Source organism: Nicrophorus vespilloides, unplaced genomic scaffold (assembly GCF_001412225.1).
Source record: "Nicrophorus vespilloides isolate i.1.1-1 unplaced genomic scaffold, Nicve_v1.0, whole genome shotgun sequence".
Classification (NCBI taxonomy): Eukaryota; Metazoa; Arthropoda; class Insecta; order Coleoptera; family Silphidae; genus Nicrophorus; species Nicrophorus vespilloides.
Genome location: NW_017095935.1, coordinates 71,701 through 92,078, shown reverse-complemented (window position 1 = coordinate 92,078; position 20,378 = coordinate 71,701). Strand labels below are relative to the sequence as shown.

Here is a 20,378-nt window from a genome sequence, read left to right as displayed (position 1 = left end):
ATGTTTCACATTTTTTTTAAACAAGTATTTAAAAATATTTAAATAAATTAAATACAATTTATTTATTTTTATGAACGATTTTAAATAATACTTAATTATTTTGGATCAGATTTAACGATTTAAAACTTTTGAACATGTTATTACTGTTGCCTATCGTTAAAATTAGTTCCTTAAACTTAGTATAGAGTATGTATTTTTTGTTGTGTTAGTCGATTTTTTTAATTATTATTCTAGGTTATGTTTAAGAGCCGAGCCGAGATAGTTTGTTTTAATATGATGTTGATAAGGTAATGTTAAACGTGTGATTGAAAATAATGGGGAGGCACGACAGAAGTCCTGAAAATAGAAGACGGAGGTCCAGATCCCGCGATCGTAAATCCAGGTCCAAGGAGAGGAGGTCAAGATCCAGAGAGAAGAGATCTAGGTCCAGGACAAGAACTAAGGAAAGGTACTCTCCGAAGAGGGAGCACCACAAGCATTCACACTTTCATCATAAGCAAGAGAATGATCATGGAAAGTATGGTAGATCATCTCAGAAGAGTCACCACAAGAGTTTGACTCAGGAAGAGGAGTTTCTAGAGTCAAGGAGACAGGAACGTGAGATGCTGGGATTGCAGGAGTGCCAGCACATCTGGGGCATGTCTCCACCACCTATTGAGTGAGTTTCTTAATAGATAGTTAAGGAATATCAATATTAATTATAAATTTAGGCCTTGTTCAGAAGAGGAGGTCAAGCAAACAGAGAAAAGTGTAGGTAAGGTGAAGAAGAAAAAGAAGAAGGAAAAGAAGAGCAAGAAGTCTAAGAAGAACAAGAAGGAAAAGAAAAAGAAGAAGAAAAGGAAGGTATCTTCTAGTGAGGATGATGACAGCAGCTCATCAGAACAGGATCAATGGATTGAGAAGTCAGGTCAGTGGATTATTTGGTTATTACATCTATGGATAAGAAAACAAAGCATGTTTTGAAATGTACTAAGCTTTTTATACTCAGCAGTAAGTGTAACAATATACAGTGGAACTCCAATATTCTACATTAATCCATTCCCAAGAGGAGGACGAATATCAAATACGTTTTTCGCTTGCCGGCGACGTCAGTGGTGGGACAAATATTGACTTTTCCGACGAATATCAAACAAAAAACAGAACGAATATCAAAAAAAAAGACGAGTATAGGTGTGGACAAATATTGGAATTCCACTGTATTACTTAAGTTCTACACAAATTTATTTTAAAATCAATTTTTTTTAATCACTTTACAACTTCGATTAATTTTTTAATTATATTTCAAAATGCATTAAAAAGCAATTAGATATCATCTTTTTAAAATTTTCGTCATTAATTTTGAAAATATTGAAAAGACCTAACAATAATTGCAATTATTAAGAAACACTGTTGTTTTTGCTTACAAAATTGAACTATTCTTTTAAGGAAAGAAATGTAATATAAGGATCGTTTATACGTTTACTTCATTAACCATGACAATTATGTGGAGTAAATACTAGGTGGAGGATTATCCTTCGATCGTGTCATGTAAAGCATTGGGGACACGCACAGTAGAGTCAAGTACTTTCATCATTGTTCATGCTGGCACGAAAGGTTTTTCTTAGGATTTTGAAACTAATGATAATCATTCAGGCAGATTTAGTTCCGTTGTTTCGGAATTCTGCGAACACAATTTCTATAGTAACAATATTATAATAGAATTATATATGAGGAAATATTGCATTGAAATGTATTTCTTTTCATTATTATTTAATAACATCTGAACATAGAGACACTAAAATCGAATACATATTGTATTGATATCCTTTTTTCAAACTAGAGACATTTTAAATGTTATTCTAATCAAACATTTGGTAGACACATCCACATAATTGAACTGAAATTCTTTGGTTGAATGGGAAATACGTATATCGTTTTTATTTTCTTCATTGTTATTTGTACTCTAATTGAAAGTAATTTTCCTTAATTGATAGAAATGTATCAAAGTATCAAGGAATGTAACATGAAGTTACATTTAAAATTCTTACGGAATGATTACATTTAGAGTATAGAGTGAATTAAATTGATATTAATTCATGTCATAATCATATTGTATTACGTTCTTTGTAGAAAATCAATAATGCTATTTTTGTATACATTGCTAACCGCGATAGGAGTAAAGCTTATCGATTAAGATTTAACACTCAATATTCATATCTCGTTTGAAAGTCCATTACTTCATTATAACAATAAATAGCTTCATTAATAAATTGTTATTCTGTAAAGGAAACAATCGATATTTTGAAAAGTTGAACATTTTTAGTACAAAGAGAAACTGTAAACAAGATGTCAGTCAGTTTATTAATTCTGTTACAAAAGGTTTCAAAAATTTAGTACTGGACCAATCCTTCAAGGATTCATTTTTTTTTATCAAAGTCACTAATTTAGCTTATTGTCTATATGAGACAGATTTTTGAAGAAGAAAAGACAAAAAAATAAATTTAGACATCAGGTTTAAAAAGTTATTTATTAAAAATTGTGATATGAGAACATACAATAAATGAATGTCTATAAAGGTCAAACCTTCAAATTATTATTATTCGGTTATTGGGACGTGCTTCTATTAAGTTTTATATCAACCTTGAATAATGACGATAAGAATTGATAAACATTTAAAATGTGCAATTTCAATAACACTTCAAGAACTCTGTATTAGATTTCTAGCAACGAAATGAAAATAACAATATAATATTTGGATTTATTTCTTTAATTATTTATGTCTGTGATTTCAATAGCAATAATATATTTATATAATTTAATAAAACGTCAATAATTTTGAATATCGATGACGAAAAGTTACAAGTTTCACTTTTAATTTGACAATATTAGTTTGATTATAAATAAACGTGTTTTTGGAATGTGACAAAATGAAGTAATTGGAAATGTGCTTTATTAAAAATCAATAAAATGTAATTTAATGTATGCGTTATTTTTTTTTCAGTTGCCGAAAAGAAAAAGAAGATATATTCCAGCGACGAGTCCGATAATGATGAAGAGTTGGACGATAGCCTCGTGGGTCCTCAATTGAAGTCGCATAGCCAGTTGACCCATAAAGAAATGGGTAAAGCCCTTCTGCCAGGTGAGGGAGCGGCGATGGCAGCTTACGTGGCAGATGGAAAACGTATTCCCAGGAGAGGCGAGATAGGCCTCACCTCAGACGAAATCGCTACGTACGAGTCGCAGGGCTACGTCATGTCCGGAAGCAGGCACAGGCGCATGGAAGCCGTCCGTATCCGCAAGGAAAACCAGATTTATTCCGCCGACGAGAAACGGGCGTTGGCCATGTTCAGCAAGGAGGAACGCTCCAAGAGGGAGAACCTTATCCTCGGCCAATTCAAGGACATGATTAGCTCCAAATTGGCCGACAAGAACAATTGATTTGTACATAACGAGAAAGCAATTTAAATAAACGAAAGATGTTGAAACGCCGCTTCGATTTTACTATTCTTCAATTGTAGTTTCGTAAGAGAAAAAAAAACAATATACGCACAATCAGTGATAGGGAATAATTCTCCTTCAGTTGCGATCCTAATCGGGCAAAGATAAGCTTGTATTGTGCAAGTATTGATTGTACCAAGAAATAAAATAATATCTATGTATTATAGTGTTTTTTTTACTCTCTGTTAAAATTAGTGGTGTTAAGAAACATGTTTGTTTTACAAGCCTACTCGTGAGTTTTCTCCGCCCATTCCGTCCAGCTACCCTTGTAGTATCTGAGATTGCTGAAGCCCATGTCGGCTGCGACCTTCAGCGCTTTCAGAGCCCTCATCCCGGATTTGCAAGAGAACACGATGTCATCATTTAGCTTGGGTTTTTCCCGTTGGTAGATGGCCTCGAACTTCTCATCCGTTAGGTTTTGAAACACGCCTTCTACTTGTCCAACTGAAAATCAACACCCTTAAGAATCTTCTATCAAATGTAAAATAATATTTACGTGGAATGTTAATGCTATTGGGGATGGACCCTGTGGTTTCGAGCTCGTTCGGCTCGCGCACATCGATGAGAAGGGTGGTCGAAGGGTCTAAGCCTTTCACGTCCTCGTACGTTGCCACGGACATTCTGAATGGGAATGAGTGATAAGCACCGGTGGACGAAATGAAATTGAAACGAGAAAAGAAAAAAAATATATAGAGAGAGAGGAAATGGGACAAGTGGAATCGATAATAAGCTGGAAATCTGAAAGTTTAATGGCTGGGAAAGTTTGCAGCGCACGGCGCGTTCTAAGGGGTACAATAACAACGGGCTCTCTTTAATTGAGGTTATAAATGTTTTATTTTAATGATGCAAATGCGTCCAAGGACGAACCGTAATCGCACGTTCCTCGATGAGCACGCACTCTACGCGAAGCTAGAGTATATGCAACCGATCTTCTTGTTCGTTCATTTGCTCTTGGACTGCTCTTCCCAGTCCAACCATCCACCCTTGTAGTTCTTCACACTGAAACAACAAGCAAGAAAAATACTCAATTTAAAGGACAATTATGGAACATCACAATTTAAAGTTCAAATTGTATATTAATTTTATGGGTACGCGAAAACTAGGCGAGGGACACTAAATTTTAACATATTTGCTTATAATAAATATCAATAATTTATTAGTTAAATCCAATTTTGTTTAAAAAATGGAGAATAAAACAAAAATAAACGAATATATAAAAATTAATAACTATTAATAAATATTGTTTCTGTATAGTCTTAATTCTTAATTGATAAAGATTTTCTTTAATTTAAAATTATTTTGATTTATGTAAGGAAACATACTAGATAGATAATTAAAAACAATTAACAAATATTAATTCCTTATCTTTTTTTTTTAATTTTAATAATAATTTACTATTGGAATAACAAGAAAAACCACAAATCCTATGCATCTTATAAAACATCTTAACATTATCATTCATTATTTATAAAAATTGATACGTATCAATTAATCTTTCGTAACAAAATTTTATCTTAGAATTTATAAAGTAGAAATTCATAACAATTATGAAAGATAATAATATTTTATATGTTTTTACAAAATTTACATTATCATAATTGTAAGATTTTATAAATACTGCTTATATTTACTTACTTGTTATATCCCAATTTTTCAACAGCTGCCATAGCCTTAGCACTCCTCACTCCAGACCTGCAAGAGAATACCAATGGATAATCCTCCTTGGGTTTCTGTAATCCGTATTTCTTCTGGAACGCCTCATTGGATAAACTCTTAAATGCATCCTCAACTTCTCCCACTGAAATAAATGTATTTAACATTTAATAAAAACGTTTGAAACAACGAGAAGTACAATTAATTCGTACAAGGTATGTTGAAACTTTTTGGAATCACTCCAGTTTCTTTCAATTCTTTGGGCTCCCTGACATCGATCAAAGTGGTTCCAGCTTTCAAGTTCTTCACCTCCTCGAATAAAGCCAATTTGTTGTCACCGGAATACAGGCGAATCGATGCGAAATTGATTGAATTTTCTGAAAAAGGAACAAAAATTATTAAGAAAAAAAATAATAATATTTATTGATAATAATACTTTAAACCATAATATTTTTTAACCCATAATTACATAATTAACGACCGAATTTTTAGAGAATTATATGAAATGTTCTATATTAACTTAAGTCACGGAGTTTGGTTGTTCCGCAAGACAAATTTTCTGGTTATAAATGTATGCATCTAATATTCATTATTATCTAAAAAATCATTGTTTCGTTTATAAAATATGTATCTCTCGATATAATTCAGATTAATTACAAAAAAACATAAATGTAAAATCTATATAATGATTTTATAGTAATCATTGATTTTTCACTATATTTTCAATAATAATACGATTTAGATTTTAAATAAAATCAACGATAATAGTATGAGCCTTTAATTTCTCTTCTTCTTATGTATCGATGTTTGGCCAATAAATTATTATTATTATTAAAGTTGTTCAAATGAATTTAATATTTAAGAAATAATTTTGCATAATCATCGTAGCTACACATTGCAAGCAAAAATATTATCTTTAAAAGATGACTTAACCAATTAAGTCTACCTTAATTTTTTTCTTAAAAAACCTTGAATTAAATTTGTATGTTTTGAAACAAATTTTGAATGTATATTTTAAAATATTCTAAATACTTCCAAACTTGTAATAGCAATGAATCTGCGAGAAACATGTTAGGAAATAAACAAGCAACATTGGCATTGGATTGCGTAACTCAAGGTGAAAGAAAAAATGCGTATTAATGTGTAAATTGTTTATTTGTAAACCCGTTTATTTAAAACACCACCGTCTAGGAATGTTTATTGCTTAATCTTAGACTCCCACAAGAGCCAACCTCCATCGAAGTTCTTCAAACTGTAAGAAAAAACACTGTTAATCTGTTACCACGCATTTAAGTTCCTTCTAATCACTTCTTGTATCCCAAATCCTCGGCAATTGCGTAAGCGGCTGCGCTCCTCTTGCCCGACCTGCAGGTGAAGATGATTTCGGAATCTAAGTCAGGTTTGTCCTTTCCAAAGGTCTTCTTGAAATCCTCGCCCGGGGAACTAGCCAGGACATCCTTAACAGTGGCCACTGATAGCACAATGATTGTTATTTCGTGTTTATTAAGTACAATTTTAGCTATTACGTGGAATGTTGATGCTGTTCGGTACTACACCGGTCTCTTGGAGCTCGTGCGGTTCCCTCACGTCGATGATGAGGATGTTAGGATTGGTGGTAGCCGCTTTGAGCTCCTCGAAAGATACGATTTTGACCATCCTGCCGCCCGGTTCGTACTGTTTTGTGAGCTCGGCCGCCGAACCAGCAGATATTACTGGAATTACAGTTATTCATGGCTTTTTCGTCCAATTTTATCGCTCTCTCTCTCCACTTACTCGATAAGATTAAGAGATACACGTTCGCACTAATCGTCTTCATTTTCAAGCTCGAATTCCCACTGGTAAACAAACGGTAGTAAAACATTGTAAATTAAGCTGTATTAAATAAAACGATGCTCGCGTTCAACTTGACACGAACAAACTTTATAATTATAAAAAACAAAATAATTTGCAATAAGAGATTCACAAATAATTGCAATTAAGATTAAATTTATCGCAATGAACTTTCCATCTTGTCCATATTCAAAGCAATCTTGAGAAGATTATTATATAACAAATATACATTAACTTTGACTTACCTTTTAACAATAGGTTGTATAATTGCACTTGCTGTTTACACCAAATGCTTCTCTTCAAATCATCGCTTGGAGCAACTAGTACAGTTATAAGAAGCACCTAGCGCGACTGGATGACCTCGTTCACCGAAAAGGAAAGACGGATTATATAGTGTTTCTTTTTTGCACAAAACATTTCCGCTCGAAAGAGACGTCTTTCTTAAAACGAGCAGGTAATGAAACGCGGATTTATTGTGTATAATTTAACAACCAGAATTACTAATCCTACAAATAATTGCTCAAAAACGAGAATACTAATATTAATAACGTACATAATTACACACTTTATGCTCTTTTCTCGATAAAAACCTATTGTTAAAAGTAGCAATTTGCGTAACAATTCAATCAACTGTAAAAAAAATGATTACGCAGAGCATTTTCGAATGACCTTCGATTGTTTAAGATTCGGTATTCTATAGATATTTTTTTACATTAACTAATTATAATATTTGAAAAAAATATATTTGATGTACCCCAAGGATGTGCACTTGGTCCTATCTTTTAACTGATTTATTCGACAGATCTAAGGGATATTTTCATTCAGTAATAGCATAGGTATTATACAAAATATTACTAATAATATTTGAAAAAATTGTTAAATGTTTTACAACAATAAAAATATTGTTGAAAATGTACATATAATCATTTAAAAATGCATATTTTACACATTATTTTAAATTATATTTTATGTACCCCAAGGATGTATACTTGGTCCTATCCTTTACCTTATTCTTTACTTATAAGCAATTGACTAAAGCCAATGAAACAAGATATGTCCTAAATGTACGACCTAAATTAAGAAATGGCTTGATAATATATCACTTATGTAAAAACTGCCATTGTTAAGTCATTTTTGGATTATTTCATTATTTCCAAATCTTCACAATAATAATGTATAGTTCATATGTATACATTTTTGTATTTTATATTTTAGTCTTAGTTAGAGGGTCCAACGAAGAAGATAGTCTTAGTTGGAGGGTTGAAGTGTGAACATGGTCTTTCTTAGAGAGTCCAGGGAAGAGCACTTGCTCCTTAAATATTAACTTAAGAGGATAATGTAACTCTTAGTTAATAATCCATGAGATCAACAATTGTATAGTTGACTTCTCAATAAAACTCTGATGTGTATAATAAAACTAATAAAGAATATTGCATTTAATATTAATAGACAACGACATAACTAGAAGATAATCCACAGTGTCCAGAGATTTCTTAATCCCGGGACACGACACTATGACCATTGAATAATGTGAAGAAATGATAAGTTTTGACATAAGTTTTAATTTTAGAATATTGCTGTCTATTAATATTACCTCATACTAATAAGAATATATACATTTGTATACTTAGGTATCATGTAGAAAACATGTTTTCATACAAATATAATTAATTTGTTGTACGACCAATTCTAAAAAAATCACAGTCATCGTATAAATATTAATTGTTCATGATTAATCATAGATAAATAATTATAAAACATAACTTGAAATAATTACATAAACAAAACACAATTAATTGATATTTTCTGCTCTAAAATATTACGCATTTATATAAGAACGTTAATGATGCAAATCGATAAATTGTAATAATCATTACGTATGTACTAAATTTAAAAATGAGTCGTGACTCATACATTATTCACTACTACCTTGTTTCCTACAGAACATATATTTATTATTTTACTTGAAAACTTCTGAATAATAAACATTATTGGACAGTATTCATTAATGCACGATTTATTGATTTCGAATAAACACAAAGTGGATGATTGTGTTTGTGGATGATAGAATAGGAAAAAAAAAACATTACCCTATTTACTTTAAGCGCAAATAACTTCCGTAATTTTGTAATATTTAGGGACCAAATAACTTTATTGCATGTTTTATGGAGACAGCAATACAAACTAAAGAAACAAAGAGGTAAAGTATACAAACAAACTAATTGAGTGCGTGAGAAGTGACTTCAGAACACTTTCATATTTTGCTAATAAGATAATATTTTGTAGTTTGTAAATGTGTATAAGAAAATAACGAATATTTTTTTGCACATCATTATTTTCTCTAATTTTTGAAGAACTGTAAAACAAAGAAGAGGTCAATACTCTCAGATCATCGGTTGTATTTAAATATGATTTCTCGAATTCACATTATAATTTCCATATGCTCTTAACTTTGTTAGAAAATATAGTTTCATAATAATTGTTATATAAGTACAGAAATTAATGTGTCAAAAAAAAATCAGTATAATTTAATATGTCTGCAACATGTTTATATTTGAAATGTAATAAATTTGAGTAAATCACATTAGTTAATGTATAACATTTATATAACATGATTACAGTTTTCAATATAAAAATGCGTTTATTTTTTCATGAATTTACAACTACACAATTTTTTCTTCAAGCAATATTTACTGAAATATGTCAGTACATACATTTTATATTAAAGTACAATTTCAATATTATTTTTCCTGTTGAAACACACCAGATTATATTACCATTATATCAATAATGTTATAATTTCTTTTTAAATATATTATATAAATTCTACAAATAAATACAAAAAAATCTTTTCTAGTTGACCCAATTTCAAAAAGAAACATCCAATTCGCGTCAACCTTTTGTTTACTAAACACAATCAAAGATTTTCGAAAGTTTACTGATTTTTATACTGTATTCAATATACTGTTTCCATAAGCTTTTGTTGAACTTTCTCTCTACAAGAAATGAAGAATAACAATGTTTCCAAACAATACTTTGGTATATATTCAATATGAGTAATATCTATAAATAGTATCAATTTAAATCATAGTAATTAGTATTAATAATAAGGAATTTCTGCTACAAATTAATATAGTTTTTAAATTTTAATATCTAAAACATAATTAATTGAAAATTAAAGTTTATTTATTATTGAAAAATATTACCAGTAAAAGAAGAAACAGTTTTTTTTTCAAATATTTCAATATGTTAAAGTATGCAACCAAATATACATAAAATTAAATAAATAAAGGTAAATTTGTGGTTATAAGTTAAAAGATCTTTGGAATTAGATTTACCTTGTATTCCTTTAAGCTGAAGTGAATTTCCGGTGTTTGTAGCCCTTAGGGCTCTACCCAAAATATGCCTTGCGAACATTTTTATTCAACGATTAAAGTTAGACAACGTATCTCAATTTCGACTGAGCTCTAGGTTAGATAACCTTCACTTTGAACTTATTGGGAAGATTACATCAATGCATAAAACAATTGAGATTCTCTAAATTTATATTCAAAACATGTATGTTTCAGATACATTATCAAAATATTAAGAAAAGACAAAGAATAATGAAGCAGTAATAAAGCGAATTGTCTGCAGTATAGTTATGTTATTAAGAAGAAATTAGTATGTATGCAGATTAGGTGTGATGACGAATTCTATAAATAATGTATGTAAATATAATAAAGAGTTTTTGCGTATTTTCATAAAGAGTTATTGATGTTGGGGAAGAGTAGGTTGGTAATCCTGTTCGAAGTTCACCGTGCGAAAATTACGTCACCAGCAGAAAATGTAATGGTGGTTGTGGCTGTCGGGCGTTGAAGGAGTTGTGTTTTTTTTTGTTTGTTCGTACTTTAGCCGGTGTGTTTAGATTAAAGTGTTCGAATTAGAATTAGAGCAGAGCGCAGAGTTTCCCCTGGGAATACACGAATCGAACAGGTAACTCATCGTAAGTTTCGTAAATGCGAATAAGAATTCCGTTCCAAATATTTTCGACCAAATAGTGTACAGTTATTTTCTGTCCGTCCGTTGTTTTCGTGTTCCCTTTGGCCTTACCTTCACGGCATGCCCGGATCCAATTCGTATTTTAAGTAGCATATTCATTTTTTTCTTCCTCTTTCGTCCATTCTCGTTGCACCCCACCAGTTTCGCTGTCAAATCGATTTTTGTATGCAGTCCTGCAGGCTGCAGGAAAACCACGATTTGTCATCAGCCAACGATTTCGGGCCAGACCTCCCCCAAGAACTCGAAGATCGAATCTCGCACGCTGCAACCGCACAAATCAATACATCTTAACGCAGCCGGAATTTCTAACAGCAACGGGTAATCCAATTGGAATCAGAAAACAATGGTCTCAAACCCTACATTTTTTTGGTCTTGTGACAGGCATCACCAAAAAGTCAATTTTTGTTACAGTTTTCAGTGAAGATGAAGCCAGCCATGTCTGACCGTAAGGCTGAGTTGGAGCGCAAGAAGGCCAAGCTTCAGGCCTTGAGGGAGGAGAAGGACAGGAGGAAAAGGGAGAAGGAGATGAAGGATGTTGAGGAGGCTGCAAATCGCGTTGAGTCTGGATCGGATAAAAGAGACCTGGATGAGATGCTACGCTCCCTAGGTGTTGCTCCTGTTCCAGATGTCCTCTCGAGTCTGTCCACTGTTAACTCATTAACACCGGATCAGAGTATAAATTACACTCCGGACACCTCATTACAACCAAACAGTTTGCATAACAAGTCAGTGTTTTTTTTTCACAGCTAGATGAAAAATTAACAAATTATTTAATCATTTTTTATTACAGTGTGGCACAAGTCAAGAAGAAGCAGCCTGTTTTGACTGTAGTTCCAGTGCAGACAACCAATATCCAACCTCAGGAGGTTGTTGTGTACACCAGGCAGACCCAAACCACAGCCTCTGGTCACGAAAGAGATGGTGAGTCCCTGATTTTATATTATCTCTTTTGGGGAATTAATCTAACTGTTATTTGATCTTCTGTCTATATACATACTACAGTTATTACATTCTTAATTAGGAATAATTAGTTACATACAATTAATTTTAATTAAATAGATTTTATAATATACCTCTCCCCCTAGTCAAGGAAACTTACATACATTCGTTTTTTTTTAATTATTCCATTTTTTATTTATTTATTTGGTTGTTTACTATGTTGGCTGCACTAATAATTTTGATTATTTTTGTTATATTATTATTTTGTGCCTATTATTATTTGTAGTCATAGACTATTTTATTTATTTGACTTCTTATTATTTGGTCTAGTAGTTTTCTATTAATTTTCTTTCCCATTGAAATTGCCTGATTAAAAATGTTATTTTCTCTCTCTTCTCTTTCTCTCTTCTTTCATTTAGAATCAAGTCCCATATTCTCTTTTATCTACACCAATTTATGTACAAATACACTCTGATAATATAATAATATGTTTAATAATTAATGACTTTTTTGTATTATGATTATTCTCCAATGCTGCTTTGAATTTGAAGGAATTTTTGGATCTTCAATTTTAAGCAAGTGTGAGTAATTTGACACCACATTATTTGAAACATTTTTAATCAGGCCAGTGATATTTTTGTTTCCAAAATTATTATTCATACAAACACACACACTCAACTGTAAAGTATAGTCACCAAATTTGTTTTGCATCTATCATAATGAAATCTACCATAATCTACAACTTTGACTATAATTCAAGTAATTTTAGCTGAGAATATTAAAAACAAACTAATTTCTAAAGATTTTAACTTTTGAAAACTAGAGAAAGTTTGACTTATTTCAATACATGTCATGTTAATAAAAGAAAGGAAATGGTAGAACATTCCCAAAAAAAATACATACACAGATATTTAAAGAAGCAATGATAATTGAAAATATAGTAAATATTCAAACATGCAGTCAACAATATTTTTAATGAAAAAAAAATCAAATTAGTTTTAGAAAATATTAAAACTTTTTGCACATCATTTGTTTATTTATTAATAAAAATTTGTTTTATAAAATCATGCCTTTATTTATCTAGTTCTCAATGAACGCTTTAGGAAATTATTTTAATTGCAAATATAGCGAGTTTTTAAATGATGAAAGTAAGTAAGTAAAATAAGAAATATATAAAATTATCAATAACATATGAAGCTTAAGTATTATATAATAATTTATGATGCAATAACCAACAATTTTAGTGACTATACCGAACAATAGATTAGATACAAATATGTAAACCGTTTTTTAGTGGAAGTGTATATTAGAATCACGGTGTTGGTTACGTATACTTGTAGAAATACAAAAAATATCCATTGATCAATTCTGTAGAGAATCGAAAGTACATTACTTTACTACTTACTGTTATTTTATTTTTTTCTTTGATTAATCTTTTTTGTTGCTCACTCACCGTTCTAATTATGATTTACATATGAAATTAATTATTGGTTTCCTTTTTGGTTTATTGGTTTATTTATTGAAATTATCCACTAAAAAAGAGTTTCATTACATTAGTGACTTGTGGTTATGTATGTGTTGCTAACAAGGATCTTCTTCATCTTCTTCCCCGCTTAAAGGCTATATGGAAGATTGGTGGAGGCCACGTAAAGGTATAGTTCGATGTTGTAGATATATAAATATTTAAAAGAGACAAATGAGTGCATGATGATTCTGTTAACTACTGTATATTGTGAATATTCTTGTCATGGTACAAACTGTTTAAGAACAGCTCCCTCCCCCAGTCATTGTTATGTAAACTTAAGAGGATAGTGTGTTGGGGGGATTTAAAATGGCACAATTATTTCAGCCAATTGAATTATCTTAGGTTTTTAGATCACATAATCTGAATTCTTAATAATTTAGTTTAAATGGTCCGAAATGAGGCACATTCCTTTCAAATTTTCGTATGATTTGCGTCTCCGCTAGGCAACTAAAACTAAATGTTCTCCATTTAAACTAAATTTCACTTATGTACGTTTCCTATTATGTACGTTGCGTAATACACTATTTGCTTATTAAACATATATATAATGAAAAAGTATATAGTAATAAGATTGATTTCAAATTTTGTATTACGCAATCGAAGGGCGTTTAATTTAAACGGTTAATAGAGCTTAGTTTTCGCGCTGTTAGTTTAGATATATATTTTTTGTATTATTTCTTTTTTTAAATTCTTCGTTTACGTATATTATTTATTTATTATTTTTAAACTTAAAAAATAATTTCGTTCCTTTCCTTTTTGTCCCTAGCTCATGCAACCGATTACTACGGTAAGTTTATGATTTTATTCGTTTTTTAAAAACTATTTTAAGTTTTGCTTCTTAGCGGCATTTATATATATATACATATATTTACATAAAACCAAGCCTTTTTTGCTCTCGGAATGCCTGTCCCCTCTAGCCCATAATCACTTGTCCGTTTAACCACCATCACCTGAAAAGTAACAAAATCAACCGAAATTCTGCTGTTATTTAAGTTTGCATTTATCTTCTTTGGTTTATTTGTTTCTGTTTATATTTTTTTAATCACTCGACCACTTCTCTGTTTTAATTTTCCTCTATCTCTTCTATTATGTTGTACATACTGGTGGTTTCTGAAACAAAGAAAGCAACAAGCTAAGATTATTAGGGAAAAAAAGCAAATACCATTTTTTGATTTATGAATTGATGCGTGAGATTGATAATTTTTTTAGCGCTTTTAATATTGTTAGCTCAGTGATGTTCTTAATATTACCATTAACGCACTATTTACGAAAATATTTTGAGCACTAAAACGAGCACAATTCTGCTACATGTTGGGGGTATATTCATCTGTAATAATATTTAAATGGGTGATGCATGATGCTCTTTTCTTTCCTGTATTAACAACAAAAACAAACAAAAAAATAAGGAACAAACAAAGAAAAAAAAAGAGTAAATATTCTTCAATTTCGTAAATTGAAATTGGTGCAGCCAAACACAGAAGACAGTGGTAGTCAACCTGAATTATGTTTTATGTTTTTTATTATTATTATTAATTATTTTTTTTTCTTGTTTAATTTCATTCTATCTCTTGTTTCTGTTAAATTGATGACCATGACAAATTGATTATCCGTACTCCCTACTGATACATGTTTCTTTCCTCCTCAAGACGAATACAATCTAAATCCGGGTTTAGAATGGGAGGACGAGTTCACAGGTAGGTGGTTTTATAAAGGAAACCTCCTCTTGATATAATTATATCTATTTTTTTTTATATTTTTGTAAAATATTCATTTTATAAATATATTCAATTATATACTGCACACTAAATGTACCGCTTTTGAAAATTTTGATTTTATTGCACAAAGCCAGAGTTTATTTTTTTAATTGATAATTCTAGTTTAACAAATTCATTTATTAATTTGTAGATAGGTAATTTAGATTTTGATCGTCGCTGAAAGCTAATGTTTAACGCTTCATTCACTCGTAGAGTTTGGATTCAGGTCTAACTGCATGCCCTTGGTAACTAATTAGAACTGGTAAAGGTTTATGAATGTGATGCGCGAATGGATTTAAAAAAAATATGATTAATTATTACGACTTTATTTTGTTATTCTAAAGACCAAAAAAGATTGCATGTTCCGCTTATTTTGCATTTTATTATTTTGGAAGTCATTCTCTACACTTCCCCTCCATTTTCATTTTTAAATTATCCTTTTATTACAATTTATCACTTGTTATTAAGCACTCTGTGATTATTCGTTTAGTTTTAAAATGTTCAAAATCAAGTAGAGCATAATTCGACTTCAGGGGATTTTGGATTCAAAGACAGGGAAGTCGAATTGTGTTCATCGGTTTTCTGTTGGAAAATTATTATTGGAAATGCGTATGTGGGTGTGTACGTAGATTGTTATTGGTTGTTCGTGTGAGTTGTTGTTGCGAGAGGTTGTGAATGTTGCGTGTGACGATAGAGCGGACAGCTTATTCACCACAGTTTTGACGTATGACGACCCGCAAGGTGAAGATGAGGAGAGCAGCCTTCCGCATCTTGGTGGTTTCGGCAGCAAGCTTCCCCCTGGTATCCTTCCTCATGGGCTGCCCCAGGTCAAGGAGGTCCAGCCGGCCGTCACTGCCGTCGAGCAGGAGCAGGCAAAGCAGGAGGTCAAAGAAGGTATGCTAACTCCAAAAACAATGAGGCTTCTTTGGTAGTAACATCTTTGGTTATCTCTTAGTACGCGAGTTGAGCGAGGAGGAGAAGCAGATGATCATCCTTTCGGAGGACTTCCAAAGGTTCGTGGACAGGGCCGGGCGGGTCATGGAAAGGGCCTTAGGAGAAACCGTGGATATTTATGCAGATTATAGTGGATTGGGAGGAGACGAAGGATTGTAAGTCATCCTTCACAATAGCACAAAGATAAACTTAAAGGATTATTATCTATTTTGCGTGTTTTCTAGTCGTATCAAATAAGCGTAGGCGTTTTGATATAAATAATATAACTTTCGATAAATACATAAAAGCAGCTCTACTTTATAAATTAAATAATATTTATAAAGTTAGGAATTGCAATATTTAAGTTTGATTCATTCAGTAATATAATTTTATTACAATTAACATTTTCTAACATTTTTTTTTTATCAATATAACAGTTTTTATTTTAATTATAAAAAAGTAGGAATGTGTAATTTCTAATTGTGATTTCTATTAATTTTGCAGAGACGAAAAATCACATCAACGAATTTCCTTCAATCGTTGGTTCTACGACGAGAGATGGTCGAAGAACCGTTGCGTAACTTCATTGGATTGGTCGCTACAATATCCGGAGCTGTTGCTCAGCTCCTACAACAACAACGACGAATCCCCCAACGATCCGGACGGTGTGGCCCTCATCTGGAACACGAAATACAAGAAGACCACGCCCGAGTACGTTTTCCATTGCCAGAGCCCCGTGATGAACGCGAAGTTCGCACGGTTCCATCCGAATCTTGTGCTCGGTGGCACGTACTCCGGACAGATCGTCCTCTGGGACAACAGGGTCCAAAAAAGGACTCCTATCCAGAGGACCCCGTTGTCGGCATCTGCACATACAGTAATCTTGTTGTTTATTGACTTAATATCATTTACTAAGATTCTTTTGTTTCCAGCATCCTGTGTATTGCATGCATGTTGTTGGTACGCAAAATGCGCACAATCTGATCAGCATATCGACGGACGGACGTCTTTGTTCGTGGTCGTTGGAGATGTTGAGTCAGCCGCAGGAGACGATGGAGCTGCAGCGCAGTCAGTCCAGATCTGTGGCTGTCACCTGTTTAGATTTCCCACATTCCGATGTAAATAACTTCGTGGTCGGCAGCGAGGAAGGTGCAGCCTTCTCCGCATGTCGTCACGGCGCCAAGGTGGGCGTCACCGATACTTACGATGGTCATCAGGGTCCCATCACCGGTATCAGCGTTAACGCTGTTCAGGGAGGTATAGACTTCTCGCATATGTTCCTGACGTCCTCCATCGATTGGACCATCAAGCTGTGGAGTTTGAAGGACACCAAGCCAATCTACACGTTCGAGGATAACGGTGACTACGTGTTGGATGTCGCCTGGTCCCCTACTCATCCGGCTCTGTTTGCCGCCGTCGATGGTGGTGGCCGTTTGGATCTGTGGAATCTAAATCAGGACACTGAAGTTCCTGCAGCCGGATTGACCGTTGATGGAAATCCGGCTCTAAACAGGGTGTCTTGGACTCCCTCTGGTCTACATGTTACAGTCGGTGATAATACAGGAAAGATTTGGGTGTACGATGTTGCTGAGGTATGTTTTCAAAAGCATTTATATCATTTATCGGTAGTTTTAACGTAATCCCAAAGATAATTTAAGGTACATTACTTTTATCCTTATAGTTAATAACCAACTAGCATTATTTATTAATGATTAGAACTTCGAATACCAATCATAACACTCATATTTAACTAGCATTAAGTAATAACTAGTATTTCATGGATTGTAATTTGTGATTTCAGAACTTTGCGCATCCGAGACACGACGAGTGGAACAAGTTCTTGTATACGACCCAAGAGTTGCGCAGCAATCAGGTAGATGAGGAACTAGAGAAGCTGAACCTAGGCATTTCCAATACTCCCTTAACTAGTATGAGTTCTATATCGTCATCGCCTTTACGATAACTTTGCAACAATAGATAAGGAAATTTCACATGTACTGTAACTTTGATCTAGTTATAATTGATAAAAAAAAATATTTGAAAAAGAAAAACGTAAAAAAAAACACACAGATGAATACGTTTGCAGTTGTTGTGTCATATATTGTTATTTTAGATGACTGCAGGACGGTAAAACAAAACGTAATATTACTTGTATATTTATGCAGCTGTACTAATATTTATTAAGTAATTAATACAAACTAAGTTATTCTTGTGATTTATATCTTGAAAAGTATATTTATGTACCAATCTTTACAGAGATATATGTAATAATAATTCTTTTTTTTTAATTAATCCGCGCTTTTAAAACAAACCAGAAACGAAAAACAATGAGGAGAAAATAAGGTAATACCTGCTGTTATATTATAATACTTATAAATATATATATATATAAAAATCTTAAAAAAAAATGAAAATAAACAATGTGTACACACGGAGTAAATTGTTACTGGATGTGAATATATTAATATTATTCTTGGTATGTAATGGATTTTGATTAAAATTCGCATGTAAATAGCTAATTTATTTTTTTTTGTTATTTAATTTTTTTTAAATGCCTTTTTTTACGTTGTTATTCATCATGTAATATATTTTGTATGCAGTTGTATATTCCCTCTTTTTTTTTTAATTTTTTACGATCTGTCCATTTTTTTTCTATAGCAAATATATACAATCGCATTCTAAAAATATATTATTATAGACTCTATGGTTGTCCTTTATTACGTACATTTATATATTACTGAATTAAATCCTTCAATACCTCAATTTTGTTAAAAAGTATATTTTAACTCTTTAAGGACACGCATTGTCCCACCTTTTAAACATGTCTACTGTGGCATTATTATAATTTTCTAGGAAAGAGGAAATGTCAAAGGATGAATCTTGATAGGCAATACCATCCGATGTTGATTCAGTTGATGTAGTTGTCTCACTCAGTTGTCTAGAAATTTAGGATTTTCTGGCCTCGCGAAGAGTTAAAGGCGTACATGGAAACATAAATGGTTAAATTAACCACTGATTCGCAACTTAATTTACATTTGAAAGCTATTATTTTTACACCAAATTTTGATTATAATTAAGGACTTTGGTAATGAAGATACAATAAACTTTGATTTTTAGTCATCTTATTGACAAATCAATATCCGGAAAAATAAAACTAGACATAATATTTCTATTTGATTGGAAATTGTAACTATTATGAAAAAGAAATGCATTAATAACACATTAACAATGATTTACTTCTCTTAAAATATAAAAAAATCAAATGTTTATGTTGACAGCGTATTTTGTTGTCCTTTCTATCCCTATAGTAACTTATTGACCCCTTCAGAAGGACTGAGTAAGTATTTTTACGATATGAAAAGTCAATATCTATAAATTGTTGTATTCATTAATAAGAATAAATTCATTCATTTTTCTTGTTACAAGAATTGAATTTGAAAATGATATAAATTTCATTCAATTAAAACTAATTGTAAAGACATAATTAGCTTGTTAAAATCATTGATGAATTAGCACTAATATGATTAAAACTATTGGATTCTAATAAGAAAATTAAAGAGACTGAACCGAATAAACCAAGTAATGTTTGTTGCATACATGAATAAATAAATTTTCTGAAGGTAATTTGTCCCGAATTTTATAAACAAAACTTATACATTTGATTGAAAGTATTTCTCCAATTTCTGACAAATTTTCCTTATTTTCAAATAACATCTCAAATCAATTGCTTCAAGTCCACATATCAAATATTTATATTTATTAAAAATACTGGATTTTAATTTACTTTAATTCATTTCTTTGTGCTAATAAAAAAAAACAATTATATTTTAATCTTCAATCATAATATTGATGAAATTTAAAATTTTAAGCAAATTAATCATTGATAATTAATGATTTTTTAAATTCTTGACAATTTTTTTAACAAGAGTTAATGTTAAAAAAAATTGTCAAGAATTTAAAAAATATTGAAAATTTATTATAAAAAATTGGAATGTTAAGCAAATGATTTCAATGAATTATTTAAGTAGGCCAACCCATTTCTTTGTCATATTGTCAATTTTTCATATCTTACACATTGTAATATTTGTAGATAATACTATAATACGAATTGTCAATATGTCTAATTTAGAACTGTAAGAACAAAATGGAACAATGTCTTTAAAGTTTATTTAAGTTTGCATTTGATGATCAATTAAGTCAATCAATCAAACGCTTTTCGCGTGAAA

General features: G+C 31.5%; 4 protein-coding genes across 27 annotated transcripts; 2 read left to right on the top strand and 2 right to left on the bottom strand.

Moving 5' to 3' along the window:
* The first annotated feature begins 200 nt into the window (after window positions 1-200).
* LOC108568842 (UPF0396 protein CG6066) lies at window positions 201-3,468 on the top strand. The gene is made up of 3 exons (XM_017930166.1): window positions 201-658; window positions 711-907; window positions 2,981-3,468. Exons 1-3 carry the CDS (start codon window positions 315-317, stop codon window positions 3,415-3,417), a joined length of 978 nt encoding a protein of 325 aa, XP_017785655.1. The 5' UTR covers window positions 201-314; the 3' UTR covers window positions 3,418-3,468.
* A 164-nt stretch (window positions 3,469-3,632) lies between these two features.
* Window positions 3,633-4,197, bottom strand: LOC108568844 (heat shock protein 67B2-like). The gene is made up of 2 exons (XM_017930167.1): window positions 3,974-4,197; window positions 3,633-3,921 (listed from the first exon to the last, which is right to left on the bottom strand). The coding sequence occupies exons 1-2, from the start codon at window positions 4,095-4,097 to the stop codon at window positions 3,704-3,706; spliced, it is 342 nt and encodes a 113-aa protein (XP_017785656.1). The 5' UTR covers window positions 4,098-4,197; the 3' UTR covers window positions 3,633-3,703.
* Window positions 4,198-4,292: 95 nt separating this feature from the next.
* Window positions 4,293-7,347, bottom strand: LOC108568822 (thiosulfate sulfurtransferase-like). Its single transcript, XM_017930122.1, has 8 exons — window positions 7,206-7,347; window positions 6,904-6,965; window positions 6,657-6,842; window positions 6,439-6,601; window positions 6,363-6,382; window positions 5,343-5,507; window positions 5,113-5,275; window positions 4,293-4,476 (listed from the first exon to the last, which is right to left on the bottom strand). Exons 2-8 carry the CDS (start codon window positions 6,944-6,946, stop codon window positions 4,419-4,421), a joined length of 798 nt encoding a protein of 265 aa, XP_017785611.1. The 5' UTR covers window positions 6,947-6,965; window positions 7,206-7,347; the 3' UTR covers window positions 4,293-4,418.
* A 3,407-nt stretch (window positions 7,348-10,754) lies between these two features.
* Window positions 10,755-18,643, top strand: LOC108568840 (cytoplasmic dynein 1 intermediate chain). Of its 24 annotated transcripts, none has more exons than XM_017930146.1 (13): window positions 10,755-10,935; window positions 11,173-11,319; window positions 11,383-11,726; window positions 11,792-11,922; window positions 12,492-12,521; window positions 13,560-13,592; window positions 14,232-14,252; window positions 15,112-15,159; window positions 15,937-16,113; window positions 16,175-16,328; window positions 16,657-17,029; window positions 17,085-17,744; window positions 17,954-18,643. In XM_017930146.1, exons 3-13 carry the CDS (start codon window positions 11,425-11,427, stop codon window positions 18,113-18,115), a joined length of 2,091 nt encoding a protein of 696 aa, XP_017785635.1. In that variant the 5' UTR covers window positions 10,755-10,935; window positions 11,173-11,319; window positions 11,383-11,424; the 3' UTR covers window positions 18,116-18,643. The 24 variants fall into 24 exon arrangements, with proteins under 24 accessions (XP_017785635.1, XP_017785638.1, XP_017785630.1 ...); XM_017930149.1 differs by having other exon boundaries at window positions 11,173-11,347; window positions 11,413-11,726; window positions 15,961-16,113; XM_017930141.1 differs by having other exon boundaries at window positions 11,173-11,347; window positions 11,413-11,726.
* The last annotated feature ends 1,735 nt before the right edge of the window (window positions 18,644-20,378 follow it).